At 42.2% G+C, this 14,647-nt stretch overlaps 1 protein-coding gene across 1 annotated transcript; it reads left to right on the forward strand.

The window, feature by feature from the left end:
- The first annotated feature begins 453 nt into the window (after positions 1 to 453).
- Positions 454 to 14,397, forward strand: LOC129714763 (keratin, type II cytoskeletal 8-like). The gene is made up of 9 exons (XM_055664592.1): positions 454 to 773; positions 1,276 to 1,484; positions 3,484 to 3,544; positions 3,636 to 3,731; positions 5,662 to 5,826; positions 6,933 to 7,058; positions 9,674 to 9,894; positions 12,550 to 12,605; positions 13,607 to 14,397. The coding sequence occupies exons 1-9, from the start codon at positions 546 to 548 to the stop codon at positions 13,750 to 13,752; spliced, it is 1,308 nt and encodes a 435-aa protein (XP_055520567.1). The 5' UTR covers positions 454 to 545; the 3' UTR covers positions 13,753 to 14,397.
- Positions 14,398 to 14,647: the final 250 nt, after the last annotated feature.

Raw genomic sequence — 14,647 nt, forward strand, 5'->3', positions numbered from 1 at the left:
TTGTCACTGCACATCTTGTATGTGTATGTGACTTGAGTTGCAATGACAACCATTACTTAATGTTTATGAAGGAACTGCAGATGCTGGGAGGGTCTCGACCTGAAACGTCACCTATTCCTTCGCTCCATAGATGCTGCCTCACCCGCTGAGTTTCTCCAGCATTTTTGTCTACCATTACTTGAATGATGCACTTCCCCACTGAGCGACTGACATAAAAAGTACTAAATAATTGGTGCGTGGGTGTCAAATGAAATTAGTTGAGGTATTACAATTAAAAAATAGTTTCCAACTAAACAATAAGTGGTGAGTAATTGTAAGTTTAACATTGGTATGTGACCACCAAGAATTTTGCTTTGCCTGTAGTATGCTGGTGGCATAACTACATTCCACACTCCCAAAAAGATCTTCTTGACAAACGTGCAATGCAACTTGAAACAGGTTTTCTCTCTATATAAGTGACATACACACTTGTCAACCTTAACCAGATCTGGCAAATCTTGTCGGTTTCCAGCTGACTCGCTCCACCGCCTCCAGTGAACGACAAAATGCAGGCTCCAAAAAAGAACGAGTTCTCTAGCACCCAACGGACAACCTATACCCACACATCCCCTGATTCTGGTCGTGTCAGTAGTTCAAGTACCATAACTTCAAAGCCCGCATTCACTACTAGCGTGATAACTCAGGATGTCGACCCCATCATCCATGAGATTCGGCGAGAGGAACGAGACCAGATTAAGTCACTGAATAACCGTTTTGCCGGCTTAATCAACAAGGTAATAAAATATTAAAAAATATTTTTCCTAAACGCTTGCCTGTAAAATGCGCTGAACCAGTTCATCCTGTAATTTGTAAACAATGTCTATTCTCGGGGGAAAGTTTATGCCTGGCTTAAATTCATTGAGAGGGGTGAGTCTGTGGAATTCTCTGTCTCAGAGGGCGGTGGAGGCAGAAACTTCTCTGGATGTTTTCAAGAGTGAACTAGATAGGGCTCTTAAAGATAGCGGAGTCAGGGGATATGGGGAGAAGGCAGGAACGGGGTACTGATTGGGGATGATCAGCCATGATCACATTGATTGGCGGTGCTGGCTCGAAGGGCCGAATGGCCTCTACTCCTGCACCTAGTGTCTATTGGAGATGTGGATTTTTTTCTTCCAATATTACCAGTGCTTTATTGACTGATTGTTTTGATGTTTTTTGACAACCCCCTCCTCTAACTAACGGGGAACCCCCACCCCACCTAACCACACATCTCCGCTGTCTTTCCGACCCTTCCAGGTTCGTAACCTTGAGCAACAAAACAAAGTCTTCGAGACAAAATGGACTCTGTTGCAGCAGCAGGGAGGTTACAGCTCCAACAACGAGGATATGTACAAGGCATATATCAATGCCCTCAACCGACAACTCGAGGGATTTCATCAGGACAAATCGCGTTTGGATGGCGAGCTGGAACAGATGCACAAGGCAGTGACCGGCCTCAAGATACAGTATGTACCAAACACAGTGTTGCTTTTAAAATGTCCCGTTCAAATGTCTGCTCTGTGACAAGTGCAACCCATAGAACCATTGAAAAAGAGAATCCTGTAATTGTAAGCTGCATTAGCTGCCATGATCACAGTGAATGGCGGTGCTGGCTCGAAGGGCCGAATGGCCTCCTCCTGCACCTATTGTCTATTGTATTGTCAATGGCTCGATTGTAATCATGTATTGTCTTTCCCGCTGACTGGTTAGCACGCAACAAAAGCTTTTCACTGTACACGTGACAATAAACTCAACTCAACTCAACTAAGGGGAAGGGGTTTTGTCACTTAGCAAACCGTGCAATGTGCATTCAAGCATGCCCCGTCAATGGGTGTGGGGTTATCACTGGGTAAACGTTTCTGCCTTTCAAACCTGCCATGGTGTAAATGCAACCTGATGGAAAAATCACATTTAGAAAACCTATGTTTGTCGTGTTAGCAAATGACGAATCATCCATCCATTAACTTGGCATACCAGTTAAACTGGTCCCTGTGCATGGCAGGAAATAGTGATATCATTAGAACTGAGAATTGCTGTAAAAAGATCTGGGAGTGACAGTTACACCCACACAAGATCATTTTGAAATATGGCTCACCCCACTTCTTTGAAACAAGGTTTTGTCTGTGGAAGTGTTTTATGGAAAGAAAGGACACTTTGTTCAAAGGAAAATATGAAAGTAACATTGTCATACCTACCCGGGCAATTCCATCTGTTCCGATTGTGAAGATGAGATGCGGCAAGAATAGTTGTGACTCAAACACAAAAACTTTCAACAGATACACTCCCTACTCCCATTGTTCTTCCCAAAACAAAAGAAAGTATCTGTTGTGAATTTTTCTCCTCCCTTAAGATTGGCAGACTAAATACATCCGGGTTCTATTTACTGTCCATTTTTACATATGGTTTTTATGTTTTATGTCTCTTTCACCTCTCAAAGGTATCGACAATAATGATCACGCTGAAACATACTGCACAATGCAAGCTTTTGTGATGCAAGTTTCAGAAATTATTATCAATATTCTGTCCTCAGAGGTGATCCACAGTATACTGGAATCCCAAATGCCTTCATTTCTGATGACTGCAGTAGACTTCATCCAAATGTGTGCAATAGCTGTAAATAAAAACATAATATCATAGAGTCCCTCTATGTTAGCACATATACAGGTAGGTACAATGGTGTGTAATATTCCATGAAATATGCTTTATTGGTTTAAAGATAAACCTCTATGTTCCTCCCAATTTGTTCACATTGCCAATCGTCCGATTCGTAAAAGAAATAGTGATCCACCATCGATTTTTCCGGCAACTGGCGGTCTGGCACCTCCTATAATCCCACGGACAAAATTCCAAGAGTGCACTTGAAATCCCCCTCCCCGGAAGCCTTGAATGAATGACTGAATGAATAAATGAATACTGTATTGTCAGATGTGACAAGTCACAGTGAAATTCTTTGCTTGCATCCCCAAGGTATGTAAATAGTCACCACATAAAGGACGCTGACAACGTTACAAAGTACGCCCACGCCAGGTCCTCCTTTGTTCTCCCCCCTGCCCCTCACTCCAGATCTACCTTTGTTTCCCCCCACTCCTCATCCACGGCAGTCCTACTGTGTGCAACTATTATATGCAACTAGTGTACATGTCTTACAATTCTTTTGGCATTTCCATAACTTTCTGTTAGCTCTTCCTCTAGTTTGCCTACACATTTTAATAAAGAAATATGCAATGGATTTGTGCTATTTGAGATATTACGCATTTTGTCACTGAAAATAGCATTGATTTAGATTTGTCGTTATTAAAATTCATATCATGTACCTATATTTTCTTTTCTCAGTACTCAGTCCTGGTCGTTCAAATTCCTTTAACAATTCAGGCGCCATTAAAAAACTGTTCCTCAAGTATATGTGTATTGTAATTGGTGGTCATATTTTTAGAGTGATAAAAAATGCTTTCTCTTCTGTAAAAGGTATGAAGATGAGATGAATAATCGTGCTGGAATGGAAAATGATTTTGTTACTCTGAAGAAGGTATATTCTTCATTGAATATTTTTATATGTATTAGAAAATAATCTTTCCGCTATTGTGCTGAAGAGTTTAAAACTGATTTTTCTTGTTCAGACGGTTGATGAATCGTATCTGACAAAACATCAACTTGTGGATAAACTCGATGGACTCATCAGTGAACTTGACTTCTTGAAACAGGTCTATGATGAGGTAAAATTATTAATGTTTTTTTTTTTAAATAATTTTATTTATTAGAAGCACAATACATTACAATCGTACAAGCCAAATATATCTTATTACATGTATTGTACCACTTCATTTTTTAAGCTTTAAAAAGAGAGAGAAATAAAGAAAGTGAGAGAAAGTCGTGTTAGTGTGAAAGAGTGATCAAAAAGAAAGACCCATTAAGCAAAGAGTTATGGAAAAAAGTTAAGAAATAGGCCATAGAAAAGAAACAAAAGAAAAAGAAACAAAACTTCTATTATGAAGACTGCGCAAAAAGGGATATACCAACTTCGTATTTTTCATCATTCCCCCTTACCAGATCCTGACACCATTTCTTTTTAAAGTACTGTTGCACCTTATCCTTGTAGTAAGTCGATAAATGCAGACCACGTCTTTTGGAAGTGGTCTGATTTGCCTGCAAGAAGGAGTCTCATATCTTCCAGGTGTAATGTTTCAAACATATTTGAAATCCACATATTTAATGTTGGTATAGGAGCGTCTTTCCAGAATTTAAGTATAAGCTTTTTTCATGATGAGGTAAAATTATGGTCAATTGTTTTGCTGGCAATATATTATAAAGGTGATTCAAATATATACAGGTGATGGGATTGCCCATCTTCATTAAATCACTAATAATGTTTCTCCAAAGACATACCATCCAACTTTTCTTACCAACTATAGTACCCAGGGGACACAATATGATTTCTGATATCATAAAATATGAGACGCAAGAGGCTGTTGCTGCAGGAAACTTCAGCAGAACACTGGAGGAATTCAGCGGGTCAGGCAGCTTCTGTGGAGGGAGTGGGCTGGATGTTTCAGAATGGGGCCCCCTTCGTCAGTTTGAAGAACGGTCCCCGCCCGCAATGCTGTCTGTCCATTTTCCTCCTCAGAGGCTTCTCCATAAATTAATGAAACTTCACCCTAAAGGTAGACAAAAATGCTGGAGAAACTCAGCGGGTGAGGCAGCATCTATGGAGTGAAGGAAATAGACAACGTTTCGGGTTGAAACTCTTATTCAGACTAAAGTTACCATGGTTAAACTTTGAGTACCTCTGTCAATGCCTCCTTTATATGCCAAGGCTAAGATATCTTCCCCAAGATCAATCACTCTCCGAATTGTATATAGAATTGGCAATCACAGTTTTATGCCTGGAATTCACAGGATGCAAAGGTCTATTCATTTGCCAGATAGATAATACAGAGTGCAACAAGCAAATATATATTTCTCCCCGAGGCTTAATGACATTATCAATTTGTTTGAAAACAAGCAAGCAGAAATGTTTTTGAAGCTATTTTAGTGTACAGATTCCCAGGAAGACTACTGTTGTGTGACTACCTATTGCACACAGGAAGCCATTAGGCCTTGGCAACGTACAGTATGAGCAGAGCTATGGGCAAAAGGACAGGGGATTCAGTGGGGGGGGTGGAGATGATGAGCAGATAGGATAAGTTGGAGGAGGGGAAAGAAACAGGGTGATAGAAGGCTGGGGGGTATAACGGGAAGAAGGGTATGTGTGAGAGAACAAGGAGAAAAAAAGGTACAAATAAGGTGTGGGTCGCCTGCAATAGGACAATTCATGTTCGTGCCATGAGGTTGGAGACTAACCAGGTGGAATACGAGGCATTATTCCTCTAGTTTGGCCTCACCCTAATGTTGGTGGAGCCTGACGACAGACAAGTCAATGTGGGAATTAAAATGGTTGACAACCATGCGATCCCGGTGGCCCAGTTGCTTGGCAAAGCGAATGGCCTAGCCTGCGTTTGATCTCACTCATGTGGCCTCCTCTACATTGAGGGCACCGAATGCAATAGACGAGGTTGGGGGAGGTGCAGGTGAATGTCTGCCGCGCCGATTTCAGTTCTTTTATTCAATGTCCTAATGAATATACTTTTCTTTCCAACGCTACCCAAGGAAATCCATGAACTGCATTCTCAAATCAAGGATATTGCTGTCACTGTTGAACTTGATAGTAGCCAAGATGTGGACTTTCAGGAAATTGTCGCTCAAGTGAAGAGTCAGTACGAATTGTTGGCATTGAAGGGCCGTGACGAGGCTCAGGCTATGTACAATTCTAAGGTACAAAAACGAATCTCTGGTCATTTTAAGAGTGAAGAGTGTTTTATTGCCATCCTGTATGTCCCAAAACAGAACAATGAAATTCTTACTTGCAGAAGTGCTCCAGATATACATAGTGTTCAGTTGACACCATAATCTATATATAACTAAAACTCTCATCTTGTATGTTTGTTTGTTCCGTATATGCCCGGAATATAGCTAAAACGGTACACAATAGCACAACAAATTGAGGCCCACCTTACTCACCATTCGCCTGGGTTGTGCAGGAGCAGGCTTCGTTCGAATTTACAAAGTATTTCCTCTCATCAACTTGAATTAACTTTCAACCTCCCCGGGCCCGCTGCGTTCCCACTTGCCGGCCCCGATAGCCGCGCCTGCGCAGTTGGGGGTTGCCGGGCCTGCCGCCATTTTGACTCGCGTCACAAAGGGGATCTCTGGCTGTTGGGAAGAAGCTGCTCCTGAACCCGCACTTTACAGTTTTCAGACTCCTGTGCCTTCTTCCCAATGGCAGGAGTGAAGTGAGAGGGTGTGGGTCTCTGATGATGCTGGCTACCATTTTGAGGTAGCGACTCCTATAGATCCCTTCGATGGTGGGGAGGTCAGTACCTGTGATGGACTGGGCAGTGTCCAACTCCTTTTGCACTCTCCTTTAAGAAAGCAATCAGTAATCGAGTGACTGCGATTGTGGGAGAGTAAATAGCATTCAGCCTTTTTCTCCCCCATTTTTCTTTTCTCAAGATGTGGACATCATTGATAAGCCTGGCATTTAACATTCATTTCTAATTACCGCCCAAGAAAGTCTTGGAGAGCCTACTCTTTAAATTGCTGCAGTCCTTGTGGGGAAAGTATTTTGGGAGTACCGTGGCAACAAGGACTTCAAAGATTTTGATACAGTGACCATCAAGGGAGCGAAGATATATTTCCAAGTCAGGGTGGTGTGCGTGGGAGGGAGTGGTGCTCCTACTGTCCTCCTTCCTTCAGTCTCCACCTCGCTAGTTTGGAAGTTGCTATCAAATAGAGCTCCGTTAGTTGTGACGGGTCAGATAGTCCATTGTGCTTCTCTGCTGTTTCACATTCTTCCCTTCTCTGATATTGCACCCGTTCAGTTCAATCAACTCTCACAGTCTGCTGTTAAGTATGATGAGGAGCTGCGCTTCCTCAAGAATGACATCACAGAATCAAGCAGGAGAATCACGAAAATGAACTCGGAGGCAGATTCGCTGAAGAACCAGGTAATAACCTGAACATGAACTACCACCAACCATTTTCTTTCCCTTTTTCCCCTCAATTGTTTTTCTTGCATTCCAGAAGGCATGGCCCTCATCATAGTACCTCATCAGAGAGCAAGAACCCCATGGCTTTGTCACCAAGCTGTGACTTCTTCTTGTGAAGGAAGGCATTGCAGATTCTAGTTTACACCAAAGATAGACACAAAATGCTGGAGTGACTGGTGGCACAGCGATGGAGTTGCTGCCTAACAGCGCGTGTGGATAGTTTACCTATTGAACCAGCAGAAATGAGAATGAAGCCAAGTATTTGCACCCCCCCCCCCCCCCCCCCCCCCCCCCCCCCCCCCCCCATCTCTCCATCCCTCCTCCACCCAAGTCGTACCTTGTTGAGTCTCACTGTCTGCAACTTGTTTTCACCTAGCCAACAGCTAACAATGGCCTGTTTCCGTAATCATCGTTACTTTTTTGCATATCTTTCATTCAATTGTTCCATTATTTCTATATCTCTCTACATCACCGTCTGTCTCTCTCGTTGCCCCCCATAGGTGCAGGAGGAAGCCATTCGGCCCTTCGAGCCAGCACCGCCATTCACTGTGATCATGGCTGATCATCCCCAATCAGTGCTCCGTTCCTGCCTTCTCCCCATATCCCTTGACTCCACTTGCCCCTAGAGCTCTATCTAACTCTCTCTTAAATCCATCCAGTGATTTGACCTCTACTGCCCTCTGTGGCAGGGAATTCCACAAATTCACAACTCTCTGGGTGAAGAAGAGTCTGGACCTGAAACGTCACCCGTTCCTTCTCTCCAGAGATGCTCATGCTGCCTGTTCTGCTGAGTTACTCCAGCTTTTTGTGGCTATCTTGAGTATCTGCCCCACTGTGCCACATTAGTATTAGTCCTAAGAAGGAAGGTAGCCGGTTCGAATCCCGCTTGGAGTGCATACTGTCGTTGTGTCCTTGGGCAAGACACTTCACCCACCTTTGCCTGCGTGTGAATGTGTGTGAATGACTGGTGGTGGTCGGAGGGGCCGTAGGCGCAGATTAGCAGCCACGCTTCCGTCAGTCTGCCCCAGGGCAGCTGTGGCTACAAAGTAGCTCACCGCCACCGAGTGTGACTGAGGAGTGAATGAATAATGCGATGTAAAGCGTCTTGAGCATCTAGAAAGGCACTATATAAATCCCATCCATTATTATTATTATTAAGAACCAGAAAAAATAAGAACCAGAAGAAATACTCATTAAAAGAAACCTTCACTCATAAGTTCATAAGTTAAAGGAGCAGAATTAGGCCATTTGGCCCATCAAGTCTACTCCGCTATTCAATCATGGCTAATCTATCTTTCCCTTTCAACCCCATTCTCCTGCCTCTCCCCATAACCCCTGACACCTCCCCGTAATTCAGTGGGACCGGACACATAGAAACAATAGACAATAGGTGCAGGAGGAGGCCATTCGACCCTTCGAGCCAGCACTGCCATTCATTGTGATCATGGCTGATCGTCCCCAATCAATAACCCGTGCCTGCCTTCTCCCCATATCCCTTGATTCCAATAGTCTCCTGGAGCTCTATCTAACTCTCTCTTAAATCCATCCAGTGATTTGGTCTCCACTGGTCTCCATTGGTCTAAAAAAAATTTTAAAAATATGTATCGTTAGCTTTTAGAAATGTTTGAATGGTGCACTGACTGGCTGACATTTTTAAATTTCGTTGTACATGGCTCATGTTACAATGACAATAAAGAAATTATTCTATTCACTGCCCTCTGTGGCAGAGAATTCCACAGAATTCCAACTCTCTGGGTGAAAAGGTTTTTTCTCGCCTCAGTCTTAAATGGCCTCTCGCGTGACGTTGCGGGTCGAGACCCTTCTTCACCAAACGTCGCCCATTCCTTCTCTCCAGAGATGCTGCCTGTCCCGCTGAGTTACTCCAACTTTTTGTGTATATCTTTGGTTTAAACCAGCATCTACAGTTCCTTCTTACACACCTCCGCTAAACCCCTCACTCAAAATTATCCTTAACATCTCATGCACCACAGGGACAGTGGCGGACTGGGACTAAAAATATTGGCTGCCAGGAGACAAAGGGGGCCCACTTCATCAGGAGCCCACTTGATATAGGGGGTCCACTTCATCGAGGGCCCACTTGCCATCGGGCAAGCTGACACCCTGGCTAGTAAGCCACTGCACAGGGTAACAAATTTGAAGAAATCTGAGGGAATCTCCACTATTCAAGATTCAAGAGTCATGAGTCTCTGAGGACAATGAAATTCTTGCTTTGGTTCAGCACAACAGTACATAGTAGGCATTAACTACAAAACAGATCAGTGTGTCCATATACCATTGTAAAAGAGACCACTGACCCAGTTTGGATGAAGTAATTCAACAATGATCAATGATCAAACCATGAGCCTTTGCATCCCGTTTAGAACAGTAACATATGCCATTTGGTCTGTGACCCTTTGAGCCAGTCGGGGAGTGCAGGGATTTGTTTTAAGTCAAAAAGGTTTATTCAAATGCTGTGTGATTCACTTTCGTGCCTTCTTTTGCCAACAAGATAATCAATATATAACCAGGAATTTTTTGCTTATCTTTCCATTTTCAAATAAAAATCTATTTAGCGCAATTTGTTGGAAGCAGCCATAGCTGAAGCTGAAGAACGGGGAGAGCTAAATTTGAGAACCACCAGGGCTAAGATTGCAGCAAAAGAGGACGAAATATTCAAGGCAAAGCAGGAAGCTGCCAAGAAAATACGGGAATACCAAGAACTGATGAATGTCAAAATTGCTTTGGATTGTGAGATTGCAACCTACAGGAAAATGCTGGAGGGAGAAGAGATCAGGTACTGGAGTAACTCAGTGGGACCGGCCGCATAGGTTCAGTGGGAGGGTGCTGGTTGCATAAAACATTATAATGAAGTTTGTTGAAAGGGTTTCCCTGTCAGGACACTATATGAACAACCGAGCAGGTTTAGAAATGTTTATGATTTAATTTTGTCCAATACACATAGACAAAATGCCCAGGCTTTACACAGTGAACAATGATTCATAAAGGAAACAGTCAAAAAGTCGTCACAGTCTCTTTGGTATTGGTGAGGAAATTCCCCCTTCCTAATGTGTGGGAAGGAACTGCAGATGCGGGTTTACACCAAAGACAAACACAAAATGCTGGAGTAACTCTGCGGGACAGGCAGCATCTCTGGAGAAAAGGAATGGGTGATGTTTCGGGTCAAGATCCTTCTCGACCCCATACGTCACCCATTCCTTTCCTCCAGAGATGCTGCCTGTCCCGCTGAGTTACGTCAGCATTTTGTGTCTATCCTCCTTCCTAAAGTCAGTTGTGGCAAGCATCAGTGTAGACTTCTTCATTTCGTGTCCATCTTATTACAATGTTGACCTCGCCGTCATCGTCTGTCAATGTAGTGAGACCCCTGAAATACAGTGATGCCAATGTAGTTAGAGACAGATGATGAGATTGAAGAATTCTTGTCAGCAACAAATCGGGGAGTAAAATGAACACAGATTTTGAACTTGCTTTGTACATACTTTACAGAGCATAAAATGAAGGTTGGAAACAGCTACATAAGATTACAGTAAAAGATAAACTAACAAACTAATAAGATAGAAATCTTTCTTAATTATTTTAAAAGGGCAGAATTATGAAATAACAGAGGGAACGACGACACAAATAATGTCAGCTTCTTCATCTTGGCATGCACAGCCTAAAGTTGTAAGACAACTTGTTCTGTTTGATCTTCTGTTGGTTGATTGCATTCGTCGAAACAGGGTGGACCACGCGAAGGTTGCAATCTCCCACCCAATTAATGTCAGCAAAGTTGTTAAACAGTTAAGGCCTCACTCAAGCGATTAAAAACTAATTTGGCGCATTCTTTGGAAAGTGAACCAACACATCATACACATGACCAGATGTCATGAACAATGTAACACGTTAAAAAAATTCTTATTCGTCGCTTAATCTTATTCATTGCTATTTTCCTACCCACAGAACCACGGTGCATGTCTGCTAAAGATAGGAACGTTCTAGCTTTTTAAAATTCACAGAGTTTGTCAAATGCTTCCGTGTGGTGTCACACATGTGACCAGTCGTATTTGACCTCTGACCCTAACCAAACACTGTCAGCGTACCGTATAAAAATTTCACTTGATAAACCGAAAAAAAATATATGGCTCATATATGCAGTACAAAACAATATACCCATAATGCTTTCAGAATTAGAGAAGAATTAAAAAAAAAAAAAAAAAAAAGAAGAATCTTTTTTGGTCACACGCGTGACTAAGAATGGGCCATTTATAGAACAAGGCAATAAGTCGGATGACAAAGAACACGGCCTAAAGAACAAAGTAAGTGGGATAACACAGTACTAGTGTAAACGGGCAATTGATAGTTGCCGTGGTCTCGGTGGGCAAAGGGCCTGTTTCCATACCGTTTCTTTCAATCAAATCAATAAGGTTTTGTGGCACCAAAAATCGTTGTAATCGGTAGTGCATATCATTGGACTGATTTCTGCAGATCACATTTGGGAAAGTGTGCCCTGTTAAAAAAAATCTGCGAATCCTCAGGCAGCAATTTCCAAACTTGTACATTTAAATGTGCATATGTACTCCAGAGGTTGTTGTCATTTTCCTTGTGCAACATGGGAATATTGATAATCTCATCATCAATAAAACTGCAAAATAAAGGCCTTTTAATAAAGTGCATTTGAACACTTAATGGAGCTGCTTTGAAGCACTCTAGTTCGAAAAACTGGTAGATCAGTTGCAGAGACCAATAGATTTTTGGATTGTTAAGGAATTTAGGGATATGGGGTTTGGATGGGAAAGCGAGTTGCATAGAGAATGATCTTCCTGAACTGAAGAGCAAGCTAAAGAAGCGTTGTTGACAACTTTTGTGAATATTACTTATGTTTTTGTATTTTAGTCAGATAAATGATTAAACTGGCAGATAAGTGGCTTAACGGTAGAGTTGTTGCCTCACAGCGCCAGAGATCCGGGTTCGATCCACAATACGGAGTCTGTGTGCTGTCTGTGTGATCTCGTGGGTTTTCTCCGGGTGCTCCAGGTTCTAAAGACTTGCGGGTTTGTAGCTTAATTGGGCTTCAGTAAATTGTTCCTCGTGTGTAGGGTAGAACTACTGTATAGGGTGATCATTTGTCAGTGTGGGCTCGGTGGGGCCAAAGGGACTGTTCCCACGCTGTATGTCTAAACTACACTGAACTAAGCATGAATTTCAAGCAATTTATTTAAACCTGAAGTGTTAAGGAACTTCTACAAAATGGACGCATTGAGGATGGCAGTAAAAATGTAGCACTAGTCTGCAAAGCAGATATTTAGTAAGCAGAAGTTTCGGAGACTGCATTGGGGGTGGGTCAAAAAACATCTGTCTGCCAAAAACTCTAAATGCAACATTTAGAATATTTAACTCTAAATGCTTAATTTTTCAAGTTCGATTTATTCATATGATAAACTCTGGTTTGCAGGATTGGTCAGCAACATAAGCTAAATCTTTACCAAAAGTCCACACCAACGATCTCTGGTAAGTTATACTGTCTCATAATGGAATTTAGTTTACTCAGCATCTCAAGACCAACCCAGTATCGGATTAAAGCAGAAACAAGGAAGGATAGCGATGTACTTAACTCTCAGGCTATAGAGTTATTGTTCAAGGTCATGAACTCATTATTCCCAAGGCATAGGAGAGGGAAGAAATCATCCACATTTCCTCTTCCCAGGCTCTTTTCCATCATGCCCAATGGAAGCATAGCAAATGTGGTGGAGCAATCACACTGGTTTGCGTCAATTAACCCCGTCCCCTATGGATGAATAGCTGAGGGACGCATTTTGCAACAGTGTAGCTATTTTTATAAATGCACATGCGCATTTTGCAACAGTGCAGCTATTTTTATAAATGCACTACTGTCTTCAAGAAAGGCTTGGAAGTAGGCCAGATTTGTAAGAATATACCAATGCCTTGGTATTCACAGCACAGATTCAGATGCCAATGGAGGCAGTTCCCAATTTCTTGGACCACAATGGTGTTGAGCGGCTGCTGTTCTCTTCCCATTGTGTAAAAAGAGGGAAGAAGAATCAGAGAAGAAAACCTCAGTGGTCCCTGATGTCTAACTACAGAGGACGTGGCCAAGAGTCTGGGAGGCCATCTTTTCAGTTTCAAGTGCGAAACCAGATCAAGAAAGTAAAAAGCAGTATATAGGGAGGAACTGCAGATGCTGGTTTAAACCAAAGACAGACACAAAAAGCTGGAGTAACTCTGCGGGTCAGGCAACGTCTCTGGAGAAAAAGAATAGGTGACGTTTCGGGTCGAGAGAAGGGTCTCGACCCGAAACGTCGCCTATTCATTTTCTCCAGAGACGCTGCCTGACCGGCTGAGTTACTTTTTTTTGTGTCTGTCTTCAAAGTAAAGAGAGGATTTAGTTACATAGGGCAGAAGAGAAACTTCACCATAGAATGAAACCAGAATAGTTTCTCTTTGAACATGCATGAATATGTTCTCAACCTTTTCTACTTTATTTCCTTTAGACGTTGCATTTTCCAGAAGTTATTCAAGTGAACATCAGGAATCCGCAATGAATAGAGACAATCAGCAGAATTTCTCCACTGGTTCAATTGGAAAGAAAGCCATCATGGTGAAAACGGTTCAGTCAACTCAAAGATCATCAACCTGAATGGGGTCTGACAGCTAATAGCTGGTGCAAAAAGATGATGACAACCTATAACATCATTTTTTTTTTAAATGAAACAAATGGGAACTGATAACAACAGTAAAGAAACTTCCCTTTCAGTTATAATAATCAAGACAATTCATTCTTCTCTCCATTTAGTTTGTGTGAGTTATATCTGTGCTTAGGGTCTTTCTGGGCTGAAATTGTTAAATAAACTGTTGCCGATTTTTCCAGCCATAATTCTGGGCTAAATATTCTTCCCCTCAATCATAATGCAAGTCATCATGGTAATAATGTATGTAAAGAATCACGTCAGAAGCAACAAAGTTCAAATGTGCAATATAACAGACCATCAAGTTCTCTGAGCAAAATATTAAAATGCAACAATCTTAGTGTAATTGTATGAAGGGAAGAATGAAAACGTTGATTGTGATTTCACTGCTGGCTGTGGGTTATTCTTTGATAGAATTGATTACGTCAGTCATGATGGCTCCTGATTAATAATAATTAAACATAAACTCTCTATGCTTCATGTTAGATGTTGTGTTGCATCTTTGCTATCGTAGAGTGAGATGCAAAGGCTGTCCTTTGCATTTCAGTTTTGTACTCCCTTCCTTCAATTTATATATAATAAACTTTGCGCCAATAGCTAACGTCCATTGAATGAATCACAAATGTACACATGAAAACAACATGGGGCGGGCACGGTGGTGCAGCGGAAGAGTTGCTGCCTTACAGCACTTGCAGCGCCAGAGACCCGGGTTAGATCCTGACTATGGGTGCTGTCTGTACAGAGTTTGTAAATTCTCCCCGTGACCTGCGTGGGTTTATTCCGGGTGCTCCAGTTTCCTCCCACACTCCAAAGACGTGCGGGTTTGTAGGGTTAATTGGCTTGGTA

The sequence above is a fragment of the Leucoraja erinacea genome, chromosome 40 (assembly GCF_028641065.1).
Source record: "Leucoraja erinacea ecotype New England chromosome 40, Leri_hhj_1, whole genome shotgun sequence".
NCBI lineage: Eukaryota > Metazoa > Chordata > Chondrichthyes > Rajiformes > Rajidae > Leucoraja > Leucoraja erinaceus.

Bases quoted from the DNA above. Each gene is read 5' to 3' on its own strand.
- LOC129714763 (XM_055664592.1), top strand. From the start codon at position 546: ATGCAGGCTCCAAAAAAGAACGAGTTCTCTAGCACCCAACGGACAACC. The intron at 774-1,275 runs GTAATAAAATAT...CGACCCTTCCAG, and splicing joins TTGCCGGCTTAATCAACAAG to GTTCGTAACCTTGAGCAACA. The intron at 7,059-9,673 runs GTAATAACCTGA...AAATCTATTTAG, and splicing joins CAGATTCGCTGAAGAACCAG to CGCAATTTGTTGGAAGCAGC.